This window comes from Fusarium flagelliforme, assembly GCF_020744385.1.
Source record: "Fusarium flagelliforme strain FIESC 12 MPI-CAGE-AA-0113 chromosome Unknown B0J16scaffold_2, whole genome shotgun sequence".
Classification (NCBI taxonomy): domain Eukaryota; kingdom Fungi; phylum Ascomycota; class Sordariomycetes; order Hypocreales; family Nectriaceae; genus Fusarium; species Fusarium flagelliforme.
The window spans coordinates 2,717,129-2,738,920 of record NW_025763504.1 but is presented as its reverse complement, the minus strand read 5'-3'; the positions used below and the strand labels follow the sequence as shown (position 1 = coordinate 2,738,920).

The 21,792-nt window shown below is 47.0% G+C and overlaps 10 protein-coding genes across 10 annotated transcripts; 6 read left to right on the top strand and 4 right to left on the bottom strand.

Moving 5' to 3' along the window:
- Positions 1-207: 207 nt before the first annotated feature.
- Positions 208-2,772, top strand: B0J16DRAFT_63703 (uncharacterized protein). Its single transcript, XM_046134211.1, has 3 exons — positions 208-644; positions 695-937; positions 992-2,772. The coding sequence occupies exons 1-3, from the start codon at positions 238-240 to the stop codon at positions 2,547-2,549; spliced, it is 2,208 nt and encodes a 735-aa protein (XP_045986528.1). The 5' UTR covers positions 208-237; the 3' UTR covers positions 2,550-2,772.
- A 533-nt stretch (positions 2,773-3,305) lies between these two features.
- B0J16DRAFT_316301 (uncharacterized protein) lies at positions 3,306-4,472 on the bottom strand (the record flags this gene model as incomplete). Its single annotated transcript, XM_046125306.1, has 1 exon — positions 3,306-4,472. The coding sequence occupies one exon, from the start codon at positions 4,470-4,472 to the stop codon at positions 3,306-3,308; it is 1,167 nt and encodes a 388-aa protein (XP_045986527.1).
- A 368-nt stretch (positions 4,473-4,840) lies between these two features.
- B0J16DRAFT_316300 (uncharacterized protein) lies at positions 4,841-8,326 on the top strand (the record flags this gene model as incomplete). The annotated part of the gene is made up of 4 exons (XM_046125305.1): positions 4,841-5,664; positions 5,735-6,988; positions 7,082-8,083; positions 8,224-8,326. 4 exons carry the CDS (start codon positions 4,841-4,843, stop codon positions 8,324-8,326), a joined length of 3,183 nt encoding a protein of 1,060 aa, XP_045986526.1.
- Positions 8,327-8,687: 361 nt separating this feature from the next.
- On the top strand, positions 8,688-11,177 carry B0J16DRAFT_333416 (major facilitator superfamily domain-containing protein). The gene is made up of 4 exons (XM_046126826.1): positions 8,688-9,198; positions 9,242-9,455; positions 9,510-10,573; positions 10,621-11,177. Exons 1-4 carry the CDS (start codon positions 9,004-9,006, stop codon positions 10,747-10,749), a joined length of 1,602 nt encoding a protein of 533 aa, XP_045986525.1. The 5' UTR covers positions 8,688-9,003; the 3' UTR covers positions 10,750-11,177.
- Position 11,178: 1 nt separating this feature from the next.
- On the bottom strand, positions 11,179-12,339 carry B0J16DRAFT_300129 (NAD binding domain of 6-phosphogluconate dehydrogenase-domain-containing protein). Its single transcript, XM_046124554.1, has 3 exons — positions 12,223-12,339; positions 11,667-12,177; positions 11,179-11,615 (listed from the first exon to the last, which is right to left on the bottom strand). The coding sequence occupies exons 1-3, from the start codon at positions 12,248-12,250 to the stop codon at positions 11,201-11,203; spliced, it is 954 nt and encodes a 317-aa protein (XP_045986524.1). The 5' UTR covers positions 12,251-12,339; the 3' UTR covers positions 11,179-11,200.
- An 829-nt stretch (positions 12,340-13,168) lies between these two features.
- B0J16DRAFT_411309 (uncharacterized protein) lies at positions 13,169-14,148 on the top strand (the record flags this gene model as incomplete). The annotated part of the gene is made up of 2 exons (XM_046133219.1): positions 13,169-14,018; positions 14,068-14,148. Coding segments are annotated over 2 exons (930 nt in total), but the record flags the coding sequence as incomplete, so codon positions are not given.
- Positions 14,149-14,556: 408 nt separating this feature from the next.
- B0J16DRAFT_63682 (uncharacterized protein) lies at positions 14,557-16,031 on the top strand. Its single transcript, XM_046134210.1, has 3 exons — positions 14,557-14,648; positions 14,702-14,844; positions 14,900-16,031. The coding sequence occupies exons 1-3, from the start codon at positions 14,615-14,617 to the stop codon at positions 15,971-15,973; spliced, it is 1,251 nt and encodes a 416-aa protein (XP_045986522.1). The 5' UTR covers positions 14,557-14,614; the 3' UTR covers positions 15,974-16,031.
- Positions 16,032-16,153: 122 nt separating this feature from the next.
- B0J16DRAFT_353858 (FAD dependent oxidoreductase) lies at positions 16,154-17,540 on the bottom strand (the record flags this gene model as incomplete). Its single annotated transcript, XM_046129340.1, has 2 exons — positions 16,154-17,307; positions 17,360-17,540. The coding sequence occupies 2 exons, from the start codon at positions 17,538-17,540 to the stop codon at positions 16,154-16,156; spliced, it is 1,335 nt and encodes a 444-aa protein (XP_045986521.1).
- Positions 17,541-17,898: 358 nt separating this feature from the next.
- Positions 17,899-19,639, top strand: B0J16DRAFT_333410 (fungal-specific transcription factor domain-containing protein). The gene has a single exon (XM_046126825.1). It carries the CDS (start codon positions 17,974-17,976, stop codon positions 19,618-19,620), a length of 1,647 nt encoding a protein of 548 aa, XP_045986520.1. The 5' UTR covers positions 17,899-17,973; the 3' UTR covers positions 19,621-19,639.
- On the bottom strand, positions 19,640-20,849 carry B0J16DRAFT_333409 (uncharacterized protein). Its single transcript, XM_046126824.1, has 2 exons — positions 20,722-20,849; positions 19,640-20,675 (listed from the first exon to the last, which is right to left on the bottom strand). Exons 1-2 carry the CDS (start codon positions 20,756-20,758, stop codon positions 19,690-19,692), a joined length of 1,023 nt encoding a protein of 340 aa, XP_045986519.1. The 5' UTR covers positions 20,759-20,849; the 3' UTR covers positions 19,640-19,689.
- Positions 20,850-21,792: the final 943 nt, after the last annotated feature.

The following is a 21,792-nucleotide window of genomic DNA, read 5'->3' as shown; positions in this document are numbered from 1 at the left end:
AGAGTCTTACTGCCACACCAACTCATATAGATGCCTTGTGCTTCCCATGGCTTGATTCGCTACCTACTTACTACCTTACAACGCCTCGTAAGGCGCACTCAGACTGCCAACGCATGGTGGGGCAGCCTGCCTTTTACAGCTTGATCCCCGCTCTCACTCGAAACCATTTTCAACCTCCATCACAGTCATCTTCACTTCCTCCAGTCATTAAGACTTATTCCTGATGAAATTTTCAAAATGGACGGTCTCTCCATCGCTACGGCATGTTTCGCATTTATCGAGATCGCGGACAAAACGTTCAATATTGTATCAGATTTTGTGAGAGATTGTAAAGATGCCAAAAGCGACTTGGAAGCTGTCAACCGAGAGCTCCTTGCTTTGAAAAGGACACTAAACCTACTGAAAGACCTTGTCTCTGAAGGCGACGAAAGCGATCTAACTAATAACACAAAGCGGGATATCCAAGATATTATTCAAAATTCACTTGGTATTGCGGAAACTTTAGATGACGAGCTACGCGGTCAGCAGGGAAGACTTCTCGCAGTTAACTGGGCCGCGAGGGGGAAAAGAAAGGTTGCTACGTATAGGGTAATTTTGGAAACAAATCGAAGGGCTCTAAGCTTAGCTGTTGAGACTATTACTCTGTAAGGAGTCCATTCTCCGTGGTACGGCCATGACGCTGATGTCAGAACAGTGCTACAGCGAAGAATATCAAACAAGATACTACCGAAATTCTGGGTGACACCACCCATATGAAAAGGGATTTGTCCAGAATTATGTTAAGAATCCAGAACCTGGAAGCATTGGTCACTCGTCAAGAAGCAGATGATCCTCACGCCTTTATGCTAAGAAGGTACTTGGATGAGTTGTCATCAGTAGCCGGTTCAGTATGCGACCCTTCATCTAGACCCGCGTCCCCAGATCCCATTCACAGCTCGTAAGTATTTATTACATCGTCCTTGGAAGAATGGAGAAATAACATTGGAACCAGCACGCCACCTTGGAGTAGTTCTCGGTCTAGCGCAAACGATGAAAGCAGTGACGCAGAAGGATCAGCTCCGGAACACATCGAAGGCACTGTGGATGGGGTTTCAGAGTTTACAGATGACACTAACAGACCAGAAACAATTGCACCTGGATTGAAAACCCCCCCATCCTCACTTCCAGTGCGTATGCTATCGGCCTCTAATGATAGAACCGAAGCCCTGGTGGCCCAGCCCGAGATCCCCAATACGCCCTCAACGCCACGTATGATCTCAGGGCTTGTGACTTCAGATTCCATTGTTGAAGATGTGGAGACTATGGTTCAACCTGGAACTTCTAAAACTCAGGTACTGACATTCCAGCTTCGACAGTCGCAGTTTCTCCCCAGCCGCCTTCAGATCTCGGAAGATGCCTACCCCACAGCGCTATCATTGGGCGGAGAGAAACTGTTATGGAAGCAATCTGGGTCAAGTCCTGACGACATGTACGATATACAATCAGAGTGTACCAGTGAAGCTATGGCTCTGAAGCGCGTTGACAGGCTTCGCCACACGATATACAAAAAGGAGATGCGAATCTTAAGCACTGACGGTTCTTTGATTCTATTCAAAACTTCCAAGTCGTGCTGGAAGGTTTACGATCGACTTGCTGAAAAGACTATCAAACAAGAATTTCCCAACTCCCTCTCCACATGGACCCAACAGATTCTTCCAATTTCAGAAGATTGTTCTCTTGTTTTGATGGGCCACTATCGGAAGGGCTATACCATTAATCGAATACGCCGAACGCTATCTACAACAGGCAAGAAGGGCTTGGTCTGGAACTATCAAGTTCTACCTTCAAGTAGAGAGTCTGCTCCGCACCATGTCAGGATATCGCGAAATGGCCAGAATATCGTTGGAGTATTGGGTGACACACAACAGTTGTCTGTTTGCATTTGGAGGCTAACATCAGATTGGTTTACCGAAGAGGCTGTAGCGAGCTTCCAGAACATCAGGGATCCGGTCATAGTCAACCTACAGCAGGAAGACTCCAATCACCAAGAAAGGGTCATCAATCTCACTTCTACGAAAGACACGTTTTCTGTTTTAAAAGGAATAAGCAGTACTCGCACCAAGCATCACCCTAGTTTCCGTAACACCGGTTTTAAAGTAACAACTTTTAACCTTAATTCCGGTGCCGTTATCTTTTCTCAAGGTCTCTCCGCGTCCGATATTCACGGAGAAGATAGCAAGGACAGCTTCTTCACTGACGCCAAAATCTCTTCAGATGGAATGTTGCTGCGAACACGAATCGGCAAGTTTCCTAGCGTTGGAAAACGACGAACCACATGGACGGGACTGGAGACATTAGTTGTAAGGATGGAGGGACTGGGAGTGGTGCATCGTTTGAAGGAGGTTTGGAATGCTGATTTTACTGAACCTCTGACATTGAGCGTCTTTTCACCCAACTTTGATATGATTGCGAGGTTGTCGTGGAAGAAAAAGAGAGAAGATCGGGCGCCTAGAATATGGTTAGAGGTTTACGACCTCGAAGAGGCTCTTAAGGACGAGGAAGAGACCTAAAGAGTTGTGAAATATACAGGGCAAGGATCACTTGGTACTTTGATAAAGGTATGCGAGGCGTGTAAGAAGAAGACAGTTAGAAATTTGCAAGAGACGACGCTGCAGAAAGAGAGAAGACCCGGGATGGATGAAAGAATGTATGTGACGATAACAGAATTAGGAAGGCTTTTGTTTGCTTCGTCGCCCTTTAACACTTATGGTCTGTAGGGTATCAAAAATAGTGTGTAATGGGTTGAACTCAGGCTGAATCTTTCCACAAAACCCAAGATGCAAGCATGTTTGGAAACGATGGCTAGAAAGTATCATTATTGTTCTGGCATCGAAGGATCAGAATGGAAGCCTCTATTTAAATTGTCAGCAGGCCAACGACGCGGAAGTAGTTGGACTCGATGGACTGGAGCACGTGATCACACGCAACCTCAACGACAGAAGGAAGGGCGACGACACAGTTCCCCCACCTGCCCAGAAACACAGGAAGGGGAGGGGTAACTACTTAAGTCAAAACAGTTCAGCAATATTCGAGGTTGAATCAACATCTGGCGGCACAGTGAAGTTCCTTTTCCTGTAGATATGTACAGGCTTAGCCTGGAACCCTCCGCATCCCTTTTGAGTATAAATACAATAAGCCAACGCTAAAGTCTACCCCATAAAGTCTCTCATTAAACAATATCTGGAAGTTCGCGGCTACCAGTTCAGCCACCATCACATAACTCTGCAGGCCGAATATAGAACATTAGTCTTCGACCCTTGGCGATTCTATGTCAACCAAACCATATAAAAAAACAAGGGCAGTAAACCACAGATCCAGCAGCGTTGTGTCCATTTGCAAAGCAAATACCCAACGCGTTGCCTTTCATAACGGTGACCCTCCATCCAGATCCTCCAAGTGAGCCAACGTGGCCTTGTGTCGGCCTTGGCAAACTCAATCTCCCTTTGACTCCTTTCCAAGATCACTTCCATATCGGCGCAAGAAGGTATGCAGTAGCGATACCACGAACACGCGTCATCCCCGATAGCGCCGATATCGCCACTCTTATGCTCCAATATTCGCACTATCTCTCTCAATGTTGCAGTTTCGGCCGCTGCAGCGCGAGACAGCAACTGCGCATCAGAGAAGCTTTCCCCTATGATCTTAAGCAAACGGTCGAGGCTATAAATCGATTCGAGGATGGGTCCAGAATGAGAATCACTCTTTTGGAGGTCAAGGCGTATTGTACGACGAAGAGTCGATGTAAATCTGGTCATAGCTATGACGTCTCGGATGAGGGAGTCCATACAAGCTTCAATTTGTAGGAATGTAATTTCAAGCTGGCCTCTCTTCTTTGCGTGCCCCAGAACATCGCCAAGCATATCGACAGCAATTTCAGCTTCTAGCTCTGGGACGCAGACACGTTGCGTTGTGAATCTCGTTCCATGAGTGCCCAGGAAGAACATCAGCCTGAACCATTTCTTCAAGAATTGACCGGCTAGTTCCTCAAAGTGTTGAATGAGTATTGCAGCGTTCGCCTGATTGTCAAACCCCTTTGCGTAACTTGTGATTTCCCCCGCCGTCTTGTCAAAGTCGAAGAGGACATCTTCGTAGAGCATAGTCTGATCCATGTATACGAGGCGTGAGATATTGTCGAACTGCTTGCCTAAGCTTTCGAGTTCACCAAAACCCAGCAGGCCTCGACGTTCCAAGACTCTCTTGGCGGCGGACATGGCGGCATTTGGCAGAGCAGAAGTCTCTAGCGTCTCGCCAAGTCGAGATTCTGGCTGAGGTGAGATCTCAACAGAAATGTGGATATCAAAAACCGTGTTTAGTGAGTCGTTATTGAATCTCGGATCGATAGCAGCGGTAACATGTTTGTCGAGGGTTGATCGACAATGGCGATTTCCGAACCAACATGCGATCGGCACTAGAAAAATGTACTGCCAATGCATCGTGGACGTCGACGGGAGTGTAGCAAGTTTGAAGATGAGGAAACAGAATTGGGTACGGAGATAACTCCGAAAGAGTTGAAAGAGCAGTGATGCCAGGGTGAGGGCTCTTGCCAAAACGAGTTCGCCCCTTTACTGTGTAGGTAGGTATCTACCTAGGTACCTACCTACCTTGGGTAGTAAATACGTCGAGCGCACCTGCGGCATATCCCCTAACACATGAATCCACCTGCCGTGGTTAAGCATGTTGGCGTATATTGGCAACCTCACATTCTCGGATAAAGTCAAACTTGACTGAATCATACTTCAAACATTCATCGTACAGCCAACATACTTCAAGTATCCATCGACCAGACATTTCCTTCGAAAAAATGAGTAGCCCAGCATCTCAAAGCTCCAGACAACGCCGGTCTATCAGAATTGCTATACTTTGCCCCCGAGAAAGCGAAGCACGTTCGATTATCGCGCTTTTCGATAAGCATCACATCGACCAATCATACGGACGCACCTTTGGTGATGATCCCAATCAGTATTCAATAGGTACTATAGCAAGGCACGATGTTGTTGTCGCCTATCGCCCCGACGCCGACCAATCCCTGTCCGGGGACATCGCGAAATGGTGCCGCAAAAGCTTTATTAATGTCCATCTAGCATTGGTGGTTGGTATTTGCAATGGGTTGCATAACTATATTGACAACGATACTCATGCGGGCGATGTTATCATCGCCGTTCGCCTCATGCATTGTGATCAAGAACGGGATAGCCACAGCATCATAGGCACCTTACCAAAGAGTGGCAAAGGAAAGGAAGTGCTCGAGATGAGATATCTCCTGCAAAAGCAAAAACAATACAAATCGAAAAGCGACACTCAGGATTCCGCTCGGTCTGAAGATGTTCAACCTGGAGCTGAGGAAGGCAATTCGAACGAAAGAACACGCCCAAAAGTGTACTATGGAAGTCTCACTTCAGGCAGTATATATATGAACCCCAGAGCCCTTCGATTGGCGGAGCAGACAGGAGTCCTTGGAGTTGACGTAGGAAGTCTCGATGTATCGAAGGTGTTTCCTTGCGTCGTTATCAAAGGCATCTCCAACTATGGCGATGGCTATCAGAAACCTGAATGGCTAGATAGTGCAGGGGAGTCGGCGGGAGCTTCCACTAGGGCTCTTCTTGAGGATTGGAATAAGATGTTGCGGTAAGTTCAATCACCTCCAAGCTTGATATTCACTGACACGGCATCCAAGGCTTGGCAAATCCGAACGCAGGTATCTATTACAAACGCTGCGCTTCCCTGTTATGGATGACAGGGAAAATGAGATTCTTGAGCAGAATCCTGCCGCATTCGCATGGATGCGACACGGAGATCCCGAAGAGGATGCCGAGATTAGCGAAGCCCAAGAAAGTCGACGAAAAGAATGGTGTAGATTGAAAGAATGGGTGATATCGCATGAACCAATCTATTGGATTGCCGGTAACGCGGGATCGGGCAAGAGTACCTTCTTGGCACGTCTTCTTCAGAAGTGGCCTTCAGACACCAATATCGTCTCTCATTTCTTCTGGGAGCCTGGCAGTTTGAAGCAGCGTTCTTTCAGAGGGTTTCTCTGTTCTTTGTTGCATCAATTGCTCTCTAATGACTTCACAGCCGGCGACATTTTGCGCGAGAAAATGCGGGTAACTCCAGACGAGGTATTGGATGATTGGGATGAGAAGAAGCTGAAGTCTATACTCTTACACTATCGCGACAATGCATTCCGCAAACTCTACATCATGATCGATGGTCTGGATGAAGCTGCTGCAGGGGACATGACAAAAATGCTTGATTTTATCAACTCGTCGGCCACGTCCGAATTCAAGATCTGCGTGTTGAGCTATCCGGAAGGGGTTCTTCAGGAAAACCTTCGAGCACGCTGCGTGCTTGATATGCACGTATTTTCAAGGCCTGACATAGAAGCCATTACGAGAGATACCTTGGAAAAGGTGGCGACAGACAAGCGTTCAAGTTTCGATATCGATGATCTGGTGCTGGATATAGCAGAATACGCGAAGGGCGTATTTCTATGGGGTGTGGTGGCTTCCAGATCAACGATGCGAGACATGAACGATGGAGATTCGTATGAAGAAATCATACAAGAACTCTTCAAGATGCCCAAGGGTATGGAGGGTCTATGGAATTACATCAAAAAACAAAAGGCCATCGACGGCACACTCTTCGACAAATACCTCTCCATAATACTCGACTTACTCTTCAATCACCGCAGCAGAGTCACGGTCTTCGAAGTTATGATGGCCGTGAAGCCTAAACTACTCGAGGATTACATTGTCAAGAATACACCAGTATCTGAAGCCAATGTGAAAACTAAGTATGAGGCTTGCGAAAGAATATTGGAACGCTTATTTGTAGCAATCTTCAATGTCGAGAAGGGGAATGGAGTCGCCAAGGTGACGTTGGCCCACGACTGTGTCGAAGGATTCTTCCGGCGCACCAAAACGGGAAAAGATCTTTGGAAACCATCCAGACTGTCAGAGAAAGACATGCGGGTCCTAGACTAGAAGCTTCGTCTGGCCACATGTCGATATTATCCCAACAAAGAGTCACTAGAATCGGATTCGAGTCGGCTACTTGCTTTGCTGGAAGAATGGGAAGGCGATGGAACCGATGATTATCCTCCAGAGCTAGTCAAAGAACTCATTGAGATGACATGGAGACAAGTATCGGACGGTTATCTACCATCAGATTCAGTGGTAGAACCGGAAAACGACATGATGCCGTTCCCCCGATCCAAAAAAGCCATGTTTCTTATCGAGTTGGCCAATCTGCACCGCTATGACTCTGTATGCGATGCTGTACGTACTCTCAACGACAGCGATGAGCATGATACCATGTATTGTGTCTTGTACCACATGTGCAGCAACTACATTCTCGAAAACAAAAGCAAAGCACTGGATTGCATATTCAATATCCTGAACAAGGAATACAAACCAGACTGGAATATAGCCCAGAACACAACAGCAGGCTGTTTTGGGGCTCCGTGGGTACAATTTCTCTTGGTTATCATCAATCTCCCTAGGTCATCGGTGGAGTTGAAAGATACAGCAATCAGCCATTGGGTATCACTCTTTATCAAACTTTTCCTCGATCGTGGTGCCAGCTTGGAGATGAGACTTCCGGTTGTGTTTTGGCCGGGCGTGGGGCCTTTCACTGGAAAATATGCCAGATCCTTTTATGGGCTTGACACGAGTAAATCTCGATATTTGTATATTGAGATGAACGTCAAGGCGTTGATTGAACTTATTGCCAGTTTGAGAAAGCAATCTGGCTCCTCAATCCATCGTGGGTATACGCTCCCTGACGTGGAGTCATACATGAGGGTTATCGGATTCAAGGGAGGGGCAGATGAGGATATTTCTCTAGTGACGTACGAGACAGACTCGGATTTGTTGGTGGAAGCGGTGAGAAAGATGTGTGATGTTGAGTTGGAGGATCACGATCAGAGCAGGACGGAAATGTCGGAGAGAGCAGATGCTTGCACGAGGCTGATGGAGAATTTGGCGAATGAGTGTCCCTCCGCAACAGAGGAGCTGTGCTGGAAGGGGACCCCATGGCGGATGTATATGTAGGTTCTATGAGAGAACAGCAGCGGAAAGGGTATTATTGTTATGACAGCGAATACAGAGTACTTGTATAGGTAGTTAGTCGTGCTGCGAGATATCGCTCAATGGATATTGACATTCACAACTCTATTCTTTTCTTTAGTGGGGCATTTAAGCCTCCAAGACGTCGATCTCAAGCCGATCAGACGATGTGCATTGACGAGCAATTGACGAATTATGGGGTTGGGCCATGGGATCAATCTTGAATGCCGCTTACGGCCTGTCGCAGCAAGGTCGGTCGGCTGATGCGTGGGGGTCGGAGTCACACTCCGGATTGACGAGAAGTAAGATCTTGACGAGATGAGAAAAGAAGAGTTATGATGAGAACAGACAAAAAAAGAGAGTTCTGGGTGTTTGTTTACGGTAAGCGATCATTTCCTCGTAGAGAAGGTGTTTTAACTTTGTGCTTTATTTGTGGCTGGCGACGCGGGGAGTCCGGATCATCAATGTGACGATTGCGGGATGATCATCTTGGATGGTGATGAATCGGGTTCCGTTCCAGGTCAATAACATATATATCCTTGTCGAATTCATGTTCTTTCTTTTTTCAATTATAAACCCATTTCCAATCCTCATTAATTATACTGCTTCCCGAGTACTGTCCGATTGAAAGAACCCTCTGATTACAGATCCTCTGCTTACTGACCCTCTGATCAATGACGCCATACAGCGGGATGTCACCACTATCCCTGTAAGACTGGTGGCACCCAACTCAAGCCCAAGAGTGGGATTTGACCCCGCGAAGCCGGGGAGTTGATAATAAAACTGAAGGACATCCTTGAAAGCCACTGACGATCTTTTTCTGTATCTCTCTCTTTTTGTTCCCTTTTCTCACCCGGTTATCTATTGCGTGCTTGGAGGTATATAAGGCAAGATCCCTCCAATGCAGGACGCTTCTCACTCCGAGGCGCAACGTCTCTTGCCCAACATGAGTGCGCCCACTACAGAAGCAGAAGCCAAGAAATACGGTGCGACGGAGGGACATGGTATTGTCGAAGCGATTGATGATGAGGCAATCATCCCCAAGGGGGCTCTTGATCCTGTTTATGAAGCCAAGGCGAGGATATTGAATCGAGCAGTGAGTATGATCCTCCAATGGCGAGGGTGAGCTGACCTTTTAGGTACAAGATCTAGGCATGGGTCGTTATCAGTGGGAGCTCTTCATCGTTATAGGCTTTGGCTGGGCAAGCGATAATCTCTGGCCAATCGTCACGTCGCTTATTTTACCGGCTGTAGCCAACGAATTTGGCGTTACGAATCCCCCGTATTTGACTCTGGCGCAGAATATTGGCTTGTTGGCTGGTGCCATGTTTTGGGGGTTTGGCTGTGATGTTTGTAAGTCATTCATATTTTTATTATTAATGATTAGATATTTACTGACTTGTCTAGTCGGCCGCAAATGGGCTTTTAATATTACTCTCGGTCTGACAGCAATCTGGGGTCTCATCGCAGCCTCAGCACCCAATTTTGCAGCCATCGCCATCTTCGACGCCCTCTGGTCTTTCGGTGTAGGTGGTAATTTACCCGTCGATTCAGCAATCTTTCTTGAATTTCTACCAGCGTCACATCAATATCTCCTGACAGTTTTATCCATCGACTGGGCTATCGCGCAAGTTATCGGTACACTCATCGCATGGCCTCTTCTCGGAAATTATACATGCGAACAAGACACCGTTTGTCGACGCAGTGAGAACATGGGTTGGCGGTACTTTACCATCACAGTCGGTGGTCTTACACTTCTCATGTTTCTTGCACGATTCCTCCTGTTCAAGATTTATGAATCGCCTAAATATCTTATGAGCAAAGGTCGCGATGAAGAAGCCGTCAAGGTTGTCCACACCGTTGCGAAGAAGAACGGCAAAACAACGACATTAACGCTCGAGGATCTTAAAGCTTGTGAACCAGAGGGTTACGTCGCACAGACAGATACTAGCGCAGCACTAAAACGATATCTCGAAAAAGTCGACATTTCCCACATCAAAGCCCTTTTCGCAACAAGGAAGCTCGGTCTAAGTACTGGTCTCATCATGGCAGTATGGGCTCTTATCGGCTTGGGATATCCTCTCTACAACGCCTTCATTCCGTTCATCCAGGCAACCAAGGGTGCTGATTTCGGCGACGGCAGCACGTATATTACATACCGCAACAGTCTAATCATCGCCGTTCTCGGAGTCCCCGGTGCGTTGTTGGGTGGATGGCTCGTTGAGTTGCCACGCTTGGGACGTAAAGGTACACTTTCCGCGAGTACGATTCTCACGGGTGTGTTTCTTTACTGCTCTACTACTGCGAACTCGAGTGGTGCTTTACTTGGGTGGCAGTGCGCTTTTAACTTTTTCAGCAATATTATGTACGCGGTGCTGTACTCTTTTACGCCGGAGTTGTTTCCCACACCTCATCGAGGAACAGGAAATGCACTCTGTGCGTCTTGTAATCGTATCTTCGGCATCATGGCTGTAAGTTCTCCCTCTCTCTCCTGATTTACTCATACTGACTTTCACAGCCAATTATTGCTATCTTCGCAAACTTGGAGACTTCTGCGCCCGTTTATACCAGCGGTGCGCTATTCATCGCTGCTGGACTATTGGTACTCCTCATGCCATTCGAGTCGAGGGGCAAAGCAGCACTTTGAGATTTACAACTGTCTAGATATAGGAACGATTTAAAAAGCCGGATTGGGATCTAGTGTGCTTCACTCAAATGATACTTTCCAGGGAATCTTAATGCGATTGTTGCGTTTTTGCAAGGGCTTTATTCAAGCTGAATAAAATGCTAAGAAAAATACGGGGACTACAATGAGCTTCCTCGGAAAGTGTCATTTGAGTGATGTACATTAGGTCCCTGGCCGGGATGGGAAAAGGACTTTACATATATGAACTAATCTTTTATCATTCTTTTCAATGAACATCAAAGTATCATGCCTGCCTAGGTAATCATGTTAGCTTTGCCAGACTCGTTCGGAGGCTTAATATGAAAGAGTCTTTGCCTCGATATGATATTGTCAATATCGGCGTCAAGCCATATGGTGTACGGATTCTCATGCGTTTTGGATCATTTGGATCTTATATATAATATCTCATCGCTTACTTCGCATCTCTTTCCTTGACCAAATCCGTCTCAAAATCCAACCCGGCTTCTTTCCGTAGTATTCCATACATAGAAGATGAATCAAGCGCTCTCTCTTCATTATCAGAGAACTTCTTCGCATCTTTAAGGTGCTTGATAGCAACTTCTGCAACCTCCAATTTTGTTCCAGATTGTTCCGCAAGGGCAATCCCATGACCGACGTCTTTGATCGCTAAGTTGAGATCAGACCAGGGTCGATCACCTCTCGCTGGCATATATGCTCCTGTCGTAAGTCGTTGAGACATGGAGAATGGCAAAGCTCCGTATTGCTGCTCGATCAGTGCTTCGAGGTTCTCACTTCCCAGACCGGACTTTTCGGCTAGGACATGTGCCTCTGCTATGATTTCCATGAAGCCTGCCGTGATGAAATTTCTATTCCTTGTAAGCTTTTGCCCATGGGAAAGTACGAGAGGGAATACTTACCCAGCTGTTTTCATCTTCCCAGAAGCTCTAATATCCTCACCAACTCTGATAACGCCCCTCCCCATAACACCTTCGATATAAGGCAGTATCTTCTCAACGGCACCACTTGGTCCAGCGATGATCCAAAGTAGCTTTCCCTGCGCAGCAACTGGACTTGCTCCAAACACAGGTGAGGCAATAAACTGGCCTCCTTGTTCTTTGATTTTGTTCTCCGCTTTTGCTGAAGAATCAGGATGAACGGTCGAAGTATCAACGATGATCTTTCCAGTTAGTTGGTTCGAGGAGATGGCATTGAGAGTTGCGTCCAAGGCTGAGTCGTCGGCGAGAGAAAAGAAGATGATATCGCATTTCGACACTAGGTCGCCAGGTGAAGATGCTGGTTCAGCACCGAGGTCTTTTAAAGAGTCACCACGAGAGATTGTGCGGTTGGAGTAGGTTAGATTCGAAGATCCGTTAGAGCTGAGATGCCTCTGGAGATTTGTTGCCATGGGAAGGCCCATTGAACCGAGGCCTATGATCGATTAGTGGTGCACTTTTTAACTCAACAGGTACGCACCAATCCAACCGATTTTTGGGGATGACATTTTGTCTAGAGTTTGAAGGCTTGATGATATATCTGGTTAGATGGTGAATGTTGTTGGTGTTGGTGTTTATATACTCGTGGTCTGCAGTCTGCGCCGCGTGGTCGTGGTTCGGCTCGGAGCCCCGCAAGTTCGGATAATCCGCCGAAACGTTGGAATTCACCTCGGTCGCCGACAGTGTGGGATCTAATACCGCTCAAATATATGAACATATTTTCAAGTCGATGATCGGACGGCAATTTCCGATAAGTCCTCTGGCCGCGCTTTTATGTGAACGGTAACCCTTGCTATCCCGGGTGTATTTGCACCCTGCCGAATCTGGTGATAGCCTCACCCTACAGGACGCGAGAAATGGATGAATAATACAACATGCAACTTCCTCTTAGTTCGTTAGATTCTTTCAAAAAGGTACTAGAGCTGTCCCGATAGACACGTTTAATCGTCTTACGGTCGAGGATTAATAGAGAGTCCAGGTTAGCTGAGACAATTACTACTGGTGAATCCAGCCTGTGCATCTTCTTGACCGTCATTCGCATGCGTGATTATTGATATTTATGTCATTTCAGAGACCTTCTTGGTAGTAAAGGCCGACAGCGCTGCAGAATGCATGACATGAAAGCAATTCTGAGTCTGTTGTGTAGGCTTTCTAAGATAGCCTAGTTTTGGTTGATTGGATGTGAAGCACCGAGTCCTGCATCTTTGGGGTGTGGATGGTGGCTCAGCTCTACTTTTCACCAGACAAATCAGGCTGTGCCCGCCGTTGTATTTGTTTTACGAACGTATCAGCCAGCTTGATTCAACCATTCCTCTTTCAACTCTTACTGCGTTCTGCTTCCCAAAATCTTTCGCGAATCGTTCACCCTAGGTCACCATTTCCTTTTCACTATTTTTGTAAACACTGTTGTCATACACATTGTTGCAATGGAAGCGGTTGGTGCGGGAGCCAGCATTCTCACATTTATCACAGTCGCTTTCTCCGTTTCCAAATCCATCCACGACACACTTTCGGCTATTAAAGATGGCCCAGAAGTCCTTCGGTTTCTGAAGGATGAGCTCTCGCAGCTACAGGGCATTTTGCAGGGGCTATTGCAGACATCAATCACAGCTGTCGGTGCGAGTGATGTCTCAGAACTCCATCAGTTGGTCAAGAAATGTCAAGACGATCTAGTCGGCTTCAATACAAGACTTTGCCAGTTTGATATTTCGGGCGCTGATGGCCGAAGAGGACGGCTTTGGAGAAAGTTAAAGCTTGCTATTGAAGAGAAAGATCTTGACCATATACGACAGGTAATCAAGGGTCATGTCCAACTTTTGACACTCCGCTTGGGCATCGTCCAGGCCCAGCAACTATCGCTTACAGCAAAGCAATCTACCCAAATGCTCGATATACTCCAGCAGCTCCAGCAAGGTATTAGAGCGCTACAAGTGTCCGGAATCTCTGCGCCAGCCTTACATTCGACCTTGACATGCGCGTCACCGAGGGTCGTGGAGCTGGATGATGCTGAGTCGCCTGTGCCCCAAAAGACGATACTGGAGGATAGTATCGCACGGCTGATGCGCTTGGTTGAGAAAAGACCATGTGTCGTCGAGTCAGATGAGTCAGAAGAACTTTTGGATGATCTAAAACAAGTTCTACGCTCGGTTCAGAACGATCTATTGGCTTCACAGCACGATGCATTGCGTGAGGATAATCGTCATGATATATCCCAGGAGCTCAAGTTTGTGAAGCGTACCATACTATCTTCACCATCTATAATGATCAACCAGAATGGCACGTATATGATTTTCAATTCAGAACTAGTTGCTGACAACCTGCACAGCACCACGGAGCGTTTGCACTACCAGGACTAACGGAACTGCCCTTTCCCAAGAGCGGAAGAAGTGGACATTCGAAACCAAAGATGGTAAATTGAGCATGACGACCACCAAAAGACGTCGGATGCTTTTGTCGTCCTTTGGGACATGGGAACCAGACCAGCAGGGACGAGAGTTTCTTGCGGACTTGTCTTACCAATCGAGAAAGAATAAGAAAATACTTACTCTAGAAGTGAACCAGGGTCGTACTCTGTTCGAGACATTCACCAGCATGCTCCCACGTGTAATAATCTCCAATATCTTACCAAACGATTCTGAGGTATTCAAGGTGGTTCAAGAGGGGACGGTCGAAGATCTCAAAAAAATGATAGTCGGAGGCAAAGCTAGTATTCATGACCGCAATACGCTTGGCTGGTCATTATTATGCGTGAGAGCCTTTCGTGTCTCCAAGTTACTCAATCTGCACCGGCTAACATGTCCTTTTCTTTTTATAGCATGCACTCTCAAATCCCCCTATGCTGACCTTTCTGATTGACCAAGGATTGGACGTCAATGAAGTTACAGCTTGGAATGATAGCCAATCTGGGTGATTTGAATCATGATATCTACACAAGGGACAGATGCTAATGGCGTTTGGAGCCAGGTCAATCCTTCAACTAGCGTCCGTTCGAGAGTTTAGTGACAGTAACTCAATTGCCCTCGTACAGGCCGGGGCCGACCCAACTCTGCATTTGGACAATTCTTTTAATTGGATCACCATTTATCTCTCACGTTGGAATACAGTATATGCAATCCTTATTCAACCAGAAAGGCGTGCTTGGCTAACTCAGCATGTAGTCAACAGACGTGCTACACCACGTTTTACGCATCAGCCCATTCACATACCATCGAGACGATCCCATAGACATTGCCAATCCTTATGGCTGGCTGATTAGAAGATGGACTATGTGCGACGAAGGCTTTGATCCATGTCAGGAGCGCAAAACTGTTGATCTTCTCCTTGATATGGGATATATTACCTACTTTGAGAATCGGTGGTCTCCCTTTGGGGACCAGCTTGCCCTTTCACAGATCGTGGATCGAAGAGACCTTGTCGAGTACTTGTTAAAGCGAGGGCCTGCTCTCCAACTTTCCAATCGCGAGCCAGTAAGCCTCCATTGGGTATATGGAATGTGTGAGCCATGTTTCATGTCCAAATCATCCCTATGGGGTGATTTCTGGGATACTATCCTCGATCGCTTGGAATTCAGTATCCTAGACGTGAGGATACAGTGGCCTCGCGTGGCCAGATATAGACACGGATATACGCGTGGGCATTTCGAGGCACTCTGGCAAGGGAGAGAGGAACATTGTCCGTACTGGAATGATGAGGTTTGGCCGCAACTTGCAACTGAGGAAGATGACCGAGCCTTCCATACCAGATTACGTGGACAGTTGTGTTCTTCCTGCAAGTATTGCGAGACAAAGGATTATTATGATTGCTACAACTGTGGGATATGTTTGCTTGTCTTCCAGTTCTCATGCTCGGAGGAAGACGGTTACGGATCCAATATCCATTCACACAATGTGTCGTGTCCACACACAAGAGTTGGGTATTGGGAGTATAACGCGGACACCGGTATCTACGGTTTTAGACCCAAAGGGCCGACAGATCCGGACTCGGACCAGGAAGAGCCCTCCGGCGGGGGATCAGCGTGGGATGAAGATACAGAGTATTGCCAACCTCAATCTTCTGAGCTTTCGGGTAGGGTTTTCGACTACGAGTATGAAGAAGCCGTCTCCGAGAATGGATCGCTTGATGATAAAAATGACAGCGGAGAAGGCGAGGATAGTTCGGGAAGAGAACCCGGTCGTGACCATTTGCGTTCTGAAGGTCATGAGGAGTTGTATGACAATCCGTGGGCCTGGTAACAGAGTATTGGTATTGGCCAAGGGTCCACGAAGTCTCTTAGTGGTGGCTTATGTCTCTGTATGGTTTCCGCTCGGATTTACATAAATTGTTATGCTCGAAAGGTAGATAGATGTATAATATGAGAACTGAAAAGAGATGTTTCTTGTAAAGGTCTCTAAGCTACAACAAGCTCCAACACTCTACAACTTTGCACTGTTCTCCTTGATAGTAGTCCACCCCTCAGTCTCACTCTTAGGAAGATCCATAATGGTATCATCAGCGCCAAAACGATCCAAAGTATCTTTACCCCAAAACTCAGTAAACTTCTCCGGTCTCCATCTCCAAAACTTGACAAATCTCTCCTCTAGCGTACCCTCCATGCAATCAGAGATATACTTGCCAATAGAAGTAATGTGCTTATACCCGGTACCGCAATCACCAGACGCAATAACAAGCGAAGGATGACGAGGATGGTATGTGATGAGAAAGTTTCGATCGAAGGTATCAGCACACCAGCAGATTCTAGCATGAACGAGTGGTCTGTCTGCAAGATGAGGCATGATATCCCTGAGGAAGTCTTTCATGCGACGTTCTGACTCAAGGGGGATCTGATGTTTGGCGAAGGGGACGGATTGGGGGAATTTGGAACCGGGCTTTTCGACCCAGTTTACGTAGCCGGGATGTTCATCGCACATCTTTAGCTGGTGGAGATCCTCATCTGGTTCCATAAAGAAACCTTTGTTGATGTTGAAAAGAACTGGAAGGTTCTTGTATAGTTTGGTCTCCTCGGGTGTCATCTGAATGTGGCCCAGAGTCCAGGCTGTTGGGCGGATTTGATTCTCAAAGTCAAGGAAGCGCTCTGCTGACGCACCAGCCGAAAGAATCGTACGATCAGCTCTGTGTTCCTTGCCATCGACAGTCTTAGCACCCTTTACATCGCCATCTTCAAAGATGAGGCTTTTGACTTCACCCTGAGGCGAACCGGTAATGAACTTGACACCAAGTCTCTTACTCTCCTCAAAGGCGGCAGTCATAGCCTTTCGAGCATGAACCCATCCAGAGCCCTGTGATTTGTAAAAGCCCTTCCAGCCAGGGAAGTCTCCTGTGAGAACCCCTTCCGGCATAGTCTTTCTAAAGTCCTCTGCAGTGTTGAGAGGCGTGAACTCATCGATCTTATCGCCGACTTCGTCTTCTAAAACAGCCTTGATGGCCTTAGGCGTTGAAGCTGAGACCACGAAGCCTGTGTCATGACAGAAGGGTTTGAAGACAGGGTCGTGGAGCCAGCCTTGGGCTTGAGCGTGAGTGAGGTCTTGCCAGATATCGTCATGTGAATCGCCTTTATTATCGGGCTCGTCTGTATAGGTTAGAAATGTTTGCTATCAGGCTTGGGGGTGGGGATGATTTACTCAGTCTACTTGCGATTTTGTTTACATCGTGACCCGCTGAGATTGGTGATGGGATGTGGTTGATATCGAGTAGAGTGACGTTAGTGTATCCTCGACGAGCGAGATGGAGAGTGGTTGATAATCCCCATGTTCCGCCACCAACGATAAGAATGGAGGATTCTTTGGTGAGAGTTGAAGCCATATTGAGATCCGAGCTTGAATAAACGAGATGAATGAAACAAAAGATGGGGAATCAATTAGAATAGAAGAGTTAGTCCAAAGCTGATAGATATAGTAGATTACCAATCATGATATCCTCCTCTTCATGAAGGTCCAGCCGAAGACGACGTTGAATCCACCCGAAGCTATTTTACTCCGATTGGTTGGCTTAATCTGTGAGGTTCAACACAACCAACGATCTAAACCGGATATAGCAGTTGGAAAGATCGTCATGTGATCAACGGCCGAGTGGAGAGTCAGGGGAACCGGGAATAAGCTCGTTTAGCAAGATCCTGATGCTCTCATCCCCCGCTTTTATTTTCACACTTCACCGTTGCATACTGAGACTCGCTTTTACCTTCCTCATATCGACGGTCTATCTCATTTATATATCCTCCAGCCAATCACTATCCCTCATGCCCAGGAAAAGACCTCCCGGAAACCCAAAACCCGTCCAGCGTCGCACGCGCTCAGGCTGTCAAACCTGTCGCTCCCGCAAGATCAAATGCGATGAGACAAAACCCTCCTGCCGCAACTGCTCCTCAAGGGGTTTAGCGTGCAATAACTCCCTCCAACTAAAATGGGAGTCTGAATTCACTGCTAGAGGTCTCTCGTTTGGGAGGGAGGGTGTTTGGGCTAAGGAAGATAGACCGAGGCAGAGAAATCCAGTTGTTCACTCGCCCGTGCTTTTTCTTACGCCGTCGGTTGAGCCGAGACATTTTATTAACACGTACCATAGTGATTTTGTCAGAGATCCTAATCTTGAGAAGAGTCTTGTTAGAGAGGCGATGGTGTTGAGGGAGGAGGGTGCTGTTGTTACCAGGAAACCCAGTTTGGGGCCGTGTTTGTCTTCGTTTCCTACCCTTGATACCCCGGAGCGAAGTCTTTTTGAATATTATCTTTTAAAGCTATGTCCGCTTACTACACCATCCTCACAACTGTCTTCGCCGTTTGCGAGTATGGTTGCGCCGCTTTTTACGCATGCTGGTCAGGATCTGCTTGTTCAGTCGGTTTTGGCATTTGCGGCACGACATAGGAGTATAAAAGATCCCTCTTGGGCACGATCGGCTATGAAGATGAAGGGAAAAGCTCTTACGGGTTTGCTTCAAAAGATTCGATCTCCTGATGTTACGGCGGATGTTATACTTGACCCGCAAGTCCCAGCAACGATGATGTTTCTCTGTCTTTATGAAATTCTGGACAATGGAGACTATCGATGGGTTTTCCATCTGAGGGCTAGTCAGGATTTTATGAGAAAACGACAGCAGCTTGCGCTTCCGTCTAGTGACAATACGGGCTTTGGAAGTCTTGCTGTATTTGCAGAACGGTATTTCGCATTTCAAGATGTCATCAGCAGAACGGCTTGCGGAAATTCGCCAATCTTTGGGCTGGAGTACTGGCAGAGGCCGGATCATACGGAGGACATTGATGCGTGGATGGGATGTAGTCCGGCGATGGCTTCCGTTATCTTCAAGATCACTGAGCTTGCTCGAACGAGGAATCGAAATGATATGTCTCAGAAGGAATATGATCTACAGGTTGAGGATCTTGATAGGGAACTTTCAGTTGTCAGTTCAAACGTCACGGCCGTTGAAGCCATGGATGAGAACGTCCGACGGAGCGTCGATCTAAAGAAGACTTCAGTGCAGGTCTATTTCCACTGCCTTCTCAGAGATGCCAACCCTTCGACACCGGAAGTCACACGCCTCGTCACAAAAGTCTTAGAATCCATCCACAGTCTTATTCAACAAGGCAGCGCGGCAGGGTTATTATTCCCATTATTCGTGGCAGCTGTGGAACTCGATCCCCTACAAGACGATAGCATATTCCTACATGAAGAGTTGGGAACATATTTATCTGGAAGACAATTGGTGTTGGAGATTCTTGATGCGATGGTTGGTTCATCGCTGGCGAATATTGAACGAACAAAAGTGGTTATTCTCAAGGTTTGGAGGATGAGAGATCTGCATACAGAGAGGGAATCGCCTCTTATTGGGATGGGAGATGCTAATGATTGGAATTATTTCGTGAGTCCTTATACTCAAAATTTGAACCTGGCTTGATGGGATTGGAAAAAAGGCATAGAACGTTATCGCCGTAATAGTATTAATGAATAATGACTGGTTTGGTATCTACCGCAGAAGGAAACCGGGAAAAACATCCTCGGCTGGATCAATGAAGAAACTCATCCTTCCTACCAGGTTTGCTGTTCCTCTGACGCGAGGTATACACGCAGGAAACTCCACAGGACTCTGCTCTTCAGAAATGACGTCTGCTTCAAACACCGTATCAATGATGGAACGGTGTAGAAGCTTTCCCTTCCCGTGATGTAGCCTTCCCTGAGCCATGAGGGCAGCGACTCTTGAAGCTGTTCCCGAACCACAAGGCGAGCGATCAATTTGCCCATCCGCAAAGATGACAACGTTTCGCTGTCTGACATTCCCATCTTGCCCATCATGTTCTTCATTGTAAAAGATGACCCCATAAAGATCGTATGTGTCGTAGTGCGCCCTTGTTCCAAGGCAGGTCTTGATCTCGCGACCGAGGTTGATGAACTCGATGTACTTGCTCGGTTCGACAGTGAGAGCCAATTGAGCCGCGTCAACATGAGCATATACAGCTCCTCCGAAAGCTAAATCGACCTTGATGTCTATTTGTCTTGATGGAACAGTAACATTTAGATCTTTGGCGATCTGATAGCTTTTCACGTTAATGAAATCTCCATGGGTAGGCTTCCCATCCTTAACAGCGATTTTCGCCGTGACCCGACCGGAGGGAACATCAATAACAACATCCACGTCGCCATTCAGCGGCACATCAACCACTTTATGCGCAACGGCCCAGTATCCAAGGGCTATGGTCCCATGTCCACATGCAGTAGAGAATCCGTCTTTATGCCAGAATAGAACGCCGAAGTCAGCGCCCGCGTCATCGGGCGGGGTGATGAAGCCGCCGTACATATCTGCGTGACCGCGGGGTTCGTGGCATAGTGATTGGCGAAGTTGGTCGAGAGGATGGTTGGGCGTGTTTATGATTGACAGACGACGGTCTTTTACTGTTGGGGCGACTGGGAGATGGTCTTCTGGTAGAGTATTGACGATGCGGAATGGTTCGCCGGCTGGAGGTGTCAATTTAGGTGGTGAGATTGTGACGGGATGGGGTACCTGTATGCCAGTCTTCTGTGTCAATCCAGAAAGACATTTTGACTATATTTATGCGATGAGACTCTTTATGATTTAATTGACATTCATCTTTAGTCTATTTGTACCAGCGATGCTGTCGTAACTGTGGTGGTAATTGATACTTGATGGTCTTCAATCGGAAGGCGACGCCGACCGGGCTCCTTCCCCGACTCCGGGCCGGTCGATAAAGAACCACGCCCTGCGCCTTTGAGCAAGCTCTACTCCGGTTGCTCCTTATCAACGCCTTTTTTTAGAGTCAACTCAACGTCACCAACATCAAAACAGTAGCTGCCAACGTCAGCGTCTAGAAGAAGAAATTATGATCTTCGGCAAGAGCCAAGCTTTTATCCTCCGGCAGTTGAATCATGACGGTCGCGTGTAACAGACTGCCATGTCTCACAAGAAGGAAGCGACACAAACACACAGAGTGACAGATCGATCGGTACGACGCGCGGTCTTTTGTATCGATGTGAACATAACAACTTCCATCTGACAACGGAGCTTGGCCGATTGCCACGCACACGTCTTTTCCTTTTAAGGTTTGTGGCAGAGACAAAGAACTCCCTTGGGATGTTGGCTGAAACGCGGTCAAGTAAACAAAACTTTGATCGCATTAATAAATTACAGTATTGATGCGCAATTAAATACAGTATCAGGGGATAATAATTGCTTTTTCGTCCCTGATCTTCAATGGGGTCGGGTCATAAGTTTCGATAGCGAAAGAACAGTCCCTGCATTCAGGGTCGTTCCTTTAGAGTTAATAACGATAAAAGATTTACCAGGAAATAGAGTGAGTTCACCTTGGCAACTATAAAGAAACGGCTAATGACAACCGTAAAAAGCTTGTTTATGAGACAGGAATGCAGGGAGAAGAAAAGATGGCCATTGCGGCTGAGGGAAGCTCTCCCTTGCGGTCTAGCTAACAAGGGGGCCAAACTCCAGTTCTTTGTTCCCCTTGGCTTTTTGCTTTCGCCTAACGTTATTGTCGCCAGGCACGGGCTATTTGGGAAAATGTTTGCTTTCCTCGTACAGTGCTCAATAGCTGTCAATAGG

Bases quoted from the DNA above. Each gene is read 5' to 3' on its own strand.
- B0J16DRAFT_63703 (XM_046134211.1), top strand. From the start codon at position 238: ATGGACGGTCTCTCCATCGCTACGGCATGTTTCGCATTTATCGAGATC. The intron at 645-694 runs GTAAGGAGTCCA...ATGTCAGAACAG, and splicing joins GCTGTTGAGACTATTACTCT to TGCTACAGCGAAGAATATCA. The intron at 938-991 runs GTAAGTATTTAT...CATTGGAACCAG, and splicing joins CCAGATCCCATTCACAGCTC to CACGCCACCTTGGAGTAGTT.
- B0J16DRAFT_333416 (XM_046126826.1), top strand. From the start codon at position 9,004: ATGCAGGACGCTTCTCACTCCGAGGCGCAACGTCTCTTGCCCAACATG. The intron at 9,456-9,509 runs GTAAGTCATTCA...TGACTTGTCTAG, and splicing joins GGGGTTTGGCTGTGATGTTT to TCGGCCGCAAATGGGCTTTT. The intron at 10,574-10,620 runs GTAAGTTCTCCC...TGACTTTCACAG, and splicing joins GTATCTTCGGCATCATGGCT to CCAATTATTGCTATCTTCGC.
- B0J16DRAFT_300129 (XM_046124554.1), bottom strand. From the start codon at position 12,250: ATGTCATCCCCAAAAATCGGTTGGATTG. The intron at 12,178-12,222 runs GTGCGTACCTGT...AATCGATCATAG, and splicing joins CCCAAAAATCGGTTGGATTG to GCCTCGGTTCAATGGGCCTT. The intron at 11,616-11,666 runs GTAAGTATTCCC...TACAAGGAATAG, and splicing joins GGGAAGATGAAAACAGCTGG to AAATTTCATCACGGCAGGCT.
- B0J16DRAFT_63682 (XM_046134210.1), top strand. From the start codon at position 14,615: ATGAAGTTACAGCTTGGAATGATAGCCAATCTGG. The intron at 14,649-14,701 runs GTGATTTGAATC...TGGCGTTTGGAG, and splicing joins TGGAATGATAGCCAATCTGG to CCAGGTCAATCCTTCAACTA. The intron at 14,845-14,899 runs GTATATGCAATC...CTCAGCATGTAG, and splicing joins ATCTCTCACGTTGGAATACA to TCAACAGACGTGCTACACCA.
- B0J16DRAFT_333410 (XM_046126825.1), top strand. From the start codon at position 17,974: ATGCCCAGGAAAAGACCTCCCGGAAACCCAAAACCCGTCCAGCGTCGC.
- B0J16DRAFT_333409 (XM_046126824.1), bottom strand. From the start codon at position 20,758: ATGTCTTTCTGGATTGACACAGAAGACTGGCATACAG. The intron at 20,676-20,721 runs GTACCCCATCCC...TGACACCTCCAG, and splicing joins CACAGAAGACTGGCATACAG to CCGGCGAACCATTCCGCATC.